The 4,402-nt window shown below is 32.8% G+C and overlaps 2 protein-coding genes across 3 annotated transcripts in view; both read left to right on the top strand.

The window, feature by feature from the left end:
• Positions 1-1,695: 1,695 nt before the first annotated feature.
• LOC109584153 (uncharacterized) lies at positions 1,696-3,581 on the top strand. Of its 2 annotated transcripts, none has more exons than XM_019999763.1 (3): positions 1,696-1,971; positions 2,306-2,479; positions 3,019-3,581. In XM_019999763.1, the coding sequence occupies exons 1-3, from the start codon at positions 1,774-1,776 to the stop codon at positions 3,160-3,162; spliced, it is 516 nt and encodes a 171-aa protein (XP_019855322.1). In that variant the 5' UTR covers positions 1,696-1,773; the 3' UTR covers positions 3,163-3,581. The 2 variants fall into 2 exon arrangements, 1 of the variants encoding a protein (XP_019855322.1); XR_002185872.1 differs by having other exon boundaries at positions 1,700-1,940.
• Positions 3,582-4,382: 801 nt separating this feature from the next.
• The window catches only part of LOC109584147 (probable serine/threonine-protein kinase drkD), a 1,570-nt gene continuing 1,550 nt past the window's right edge, over positions 4,383-4,402 (top strand). The window contains exon 1 of the mRNA XM_019999759.1: positions 4,383-4,395. Within this exon, the coding sequence (XP_019855318.1) occupies positions 4,383-4,395 (13 nt within the window). The remainder of the gene's footprint in view (positions 4,396-4,402) is intronic.

The raw sequence follows: 4,402 nt of genomic DNA, 5'->3' as shown, positions 1-4,402 counted from the left end.
TGCATGTAGTACACGTATGTATTGCATGTACATGTACCGTATTTGCCTGATTAGAAGCCCAGTTTAAATAAACGCCCATCCTTAAAATATTCTCACTATAGATGCGCATATTATAGCCAATTTAGATAGCCTCAACTTTAGATTGTTCCAAATAGCTTAACTCTTGAAGCGCAGTCTGGTGAGGTAGGGGGCATGGGTTCGATTCCATCTTTTGGCAACTTTTTTTCTTCTTTTCACACAATTTTTTCCCCTTGTTAATGAATAGATGCCCGGGCTTCTAATCAGGCAAATACGGTATATTTTAATCAGATTTTGCCACAGGGTTTCGGTCAGTGTTGTTGCAATTACATGATTTATTGTAATCATTACAACTGAATTACTGATCGAATTTACTGTAATCATTACAATTACAATTACTAATTGACACATGTAACCAAAAATGTAATCGTTACAATCACTCAATTACAGCTCAATTACGTGTCTTTTACAATAGATTTTTATTAACTTTTAAAAATACAAGGTTTTCAAAGTTTTTTGGTAATAAACGAAACCTGTTTGCAGATAATATTTTTCCTGCCTGGCTAAAAACTCTTTCAACAGGAGCTAGTAGCTAGTTGAAGTCATGTGATCATTTATCAGTGCATTTTACACTTGACTGAACATGAAAGAGCAAACAAAATGCTTGTACATTGTACAGTCAGTTTCATAAATTCACACTATTTACATGTACTGAAGTAATTGATTTTCCAATTACAATTACAAAATTTTAATTACAATTACCAATTACATCAACTTGAATATTTTCAATTACAATTACCATTACCATTACTTTGAAAAAGTAATCATTAGTAATTAATTACAATTACAGATTACAATTACAACATCACTGGTTTTGGTACAGTGCTTAGCTTCTTGTTAACTAATTTTAACTTGCTCTAAATTGATTTACTATTATAGTACATGGCCGAATTGGCCAAGAGAGAATTCTAAGTTTTATGACATTCTAATGCATATACGATGTGCTTATGTTGCGTAGAAAGTTTGAGCCAATTCCGATCAATATTGGATTTTTTTATGAATTTTACAAGTTGCTCCAAAATTTGAGCCAAAGTCCACGTACTAATTTCAGTAAATTGAAAAGTAAATTGAGTCCCGTAAATTTTTATGTTTGTTTATTATTGTGATTATTATTTTGTTTTTTTTTGTTTACAAAGTTCTACAAACCTTTACTAATTTATTTTTACCCAGCTTTAATTTATTTGAGGATATACATGTACTTTACATGATGTCAAGCCAAATTTTGCCAAAAATTACTAGGAAAGAATTCTTTATTTTTACATTTTCTGATGCCTATACATATTCTTATGTTGTGTAGAAGTTTGAGTTGATTCCGATTAACATCGGATTTTTACAAATAAAAAAAATTACTTAAAGTTTGAGCCAAATTCCACGTACTAATTTCATCAAATTGAAAAGGAGATAATTCTCTATTTTATAATGTTTCCTGATGCATATTCATGTACTTATGTTGTGTAGAAAGTTTGAGCTGAATTCAATGAAGATTGGATATTTTACAATTTTTAAAGTTTTTAATTTTTTACAATTTTTTTACATTGAAAATGCAATGTAGAGTAGAATTTGCGTCACAAGAGTAAAATTTATTAATAAAAATTTATTGTAGTACTTTGTCAGTTCATGAAGTATCCTTTTAGCTCACTTACGTGTAGCATGATTTGTGGGAAACTGTGATATTAGTATGACGATTCTGTGTACATGTATATACAAGTAGCATGTGTCATTTATCATTCAGGTGAATGGATCTCTCCAACTGTTACTGGAGACAGACCACCTCCTATTAGTGCCTTCACTTTGACATCAATAGCTAACAACAGTGCTATACTGTTTGGTGGTTTCACTGCTAATGGAACGAGTGACAAACTGTATGTTATTAAATTCAGCAGGATGTCAGTGATGAGTATAATTAACTACCCTATAGTGCTTTATTTTTGAGGAGCAAAACTTTTGCTACTTTCACGGGTTAGTATGCAACCACAAAATTAAAGATCCGCTAAAATTTCAATTGCCATTAAAGGCATGACACTTACATTGCAAATCTGCAAAATTTATTACCGCAAAAAATTGATTTATATCAATCCATGAAATTTTAACTCCACAAAATTAAAGCACTATATAGTACGATGATATTTAAGAGTATTTGAAATACATACATGTACATGTACATGTGTATATCTTAGTATGGGAGGTGTTGCTTATACATTTTAACCTCAATTGTATTATTTTTCAGGATATATCAAAAATATCTAATCCAGGAGGATCAGTAGAATGGCCTGAGGGGAGATGTGCTCATACCAGTGTATTGATTAATGGTACTTCAGGACCACACTTACTAGTGGTGGGTGGATATTATGCCTACGATTCTTGGATATATGATATAAACAAGAGGATTTGGAAGAAACTGGTAAGTCAAGCTCAAATTAATATTAAGCATGTACCGCAATTGTCATGATAGTGTCATTTAATGTATTGGGGCTTTTCCCAGCCCTATTGACTAAGTATAGGTTATACCAAGAGTAGATAATAATTAGAAGAGAGTGTCCTACTGTGCCTATACCCCCTGCTTCATCACGTCGTAGAATTGAGGAGTCACATTCAGGATACTTCTGTATTTTCATTGAGTAGTTATAGTTATTGCTAGTTATTTTCGAATAACTACTCAAAAATACTGAAAATATCCTGAATGTGACTCTTCAATTCTACGATGTGATGAAGCAGGGGGTATAGGCACAGTAGGACACTCTCCTCTAATTATTATCTACGTATAAGTCACTTGTGGTCTGTGTGTATTCAAGCATCAACTGATATATTTTATGAAGTCAAGAATTATGTAAATTTGTCATGATATTTCATGATGTGACCGACAAGTCTCAAGCTTTCTGGCAAAGTCCCATAAATTTTTACATTTGTTTATTTTTGTGATTATTATTTTGTTTTTTGTAGTCTGTGCCATTAGCTGTCAGTGAAAGATGTCATCATTCTCTCTCAATGTTGAATGTGACACCATCCATTAACTGGGCAATACAATTTGGTGAGAGAGGATCGGAATGTTCAGGAAGTATGAGAGTAATTGAATTGAGTAAGTAATTACATTAATTGGGTGAAACCCTTAATTACTTGTGACATTCATTTGTCTGTTTGTATGAATGTCAAGCTTGAGTGAGGCCTGCATTTATGTACAAGCATGATATAATGAAAACTGTGTGTAATAACCAAACAAGATCAAAAATACCATCCAAAGATATGAACAAGCTTATTAGTGTAAAATTTTCCTATAATTGTTTTCACCACCTTACATGTGTACATGGATAGCTCAGTTTTTATTGAGACTTATAGAGGTTCTTTTTATCATATAATGCTTCTCGAGACAGTCTTTATGTTCTTGTGCTGTTAGAAACTCAATTGCTTGTCTGACATGTAATTCACCATTTTTTGTTTGCAGTGGCCACACCAACATTATGTAAAGGGCGTAGGTGGTTGGTTGGTAAGGCATCTTGATTCTTATTTTCTCCACTACATCATGTATAGAAGAAATGTACACATGTATACATGTGTAAGTGTGACATTCAAATAATTTATATAAGCCTAAATGTACTTGTACATGTAATGCATAGCGCGGTGGTGAAAACAATTATACAAGCAGGAACAACCTGTGGCCCATCATATTGTACTGAAAAATAGTCAAAAGTTGTTTGCAAGATAGGAGCTCTGACTGTCATACCGTATTTCCTTAAATAAAAGCCCGAGCGTCTATTTCCTAAAATGGTATTTGGACCTCGAAAAAATATATTAAAAAAACTTAGGCCCAGAGCGGGGTTCGAACCTGTGACCTCATTCTTTTGACTTCTGCAACTTCAGGCATTATCCACTGGACTACACAGTCATTTCTAGGCTAGTACTGCGTATTTATAGTTAAATTGTATTGCTACCCTGGCGTTTATTCGAATGTGGCTTCTATTTAAGGATTTATGGTACATGTACATGTTAGCATCATGCATGCATGTGTATAAATTCATTCTTTGCTTGGTATAGCATATTGGCATGTAAATGTAAATTTAGATCTACTACAAACAAGGTCAACATACCGTATAGTGGAAAATTTTCATGGATTTTGCGTTTTTTTTCAAAATCCACGAAAGTAAAATCCACGAAAATTGATTTAATACGGTTCAAGATGGCCGAAAAGTAGAAAACCAAGAAAATTAAGCCACGAAATTGATTTTTGAATGGATCCGTGAAATTTTTGGGCCACGAAAATTTTCCGCTATACAGTACATTTATAAACTTGTCAAAGGTAAAAGGTTGCTATGGTTGCAACAAGCACAGA

Source organism: Amphimedon queenslandica, unplaced genomic scaffold (genome assembly GCF_000090795.2).
Source record: "Amphimedon queenslandica unplaced genomic scaffold, v1.1 AMPQUscaffold_13240, whole genome shotgun sequence".
NCBI classification, from domain to species: domain Eukaryota; kingdom Metazoa; phylum Porifera; class Demospongiae; order Haplosclerida; family Niphatidae; genus Amphimedon; species Amphimedon queenslandica.
Note: the sequence above shows the minus strand (reverse complement) of the source record. Positions and strands in the feature narration are given on the sequence as shown.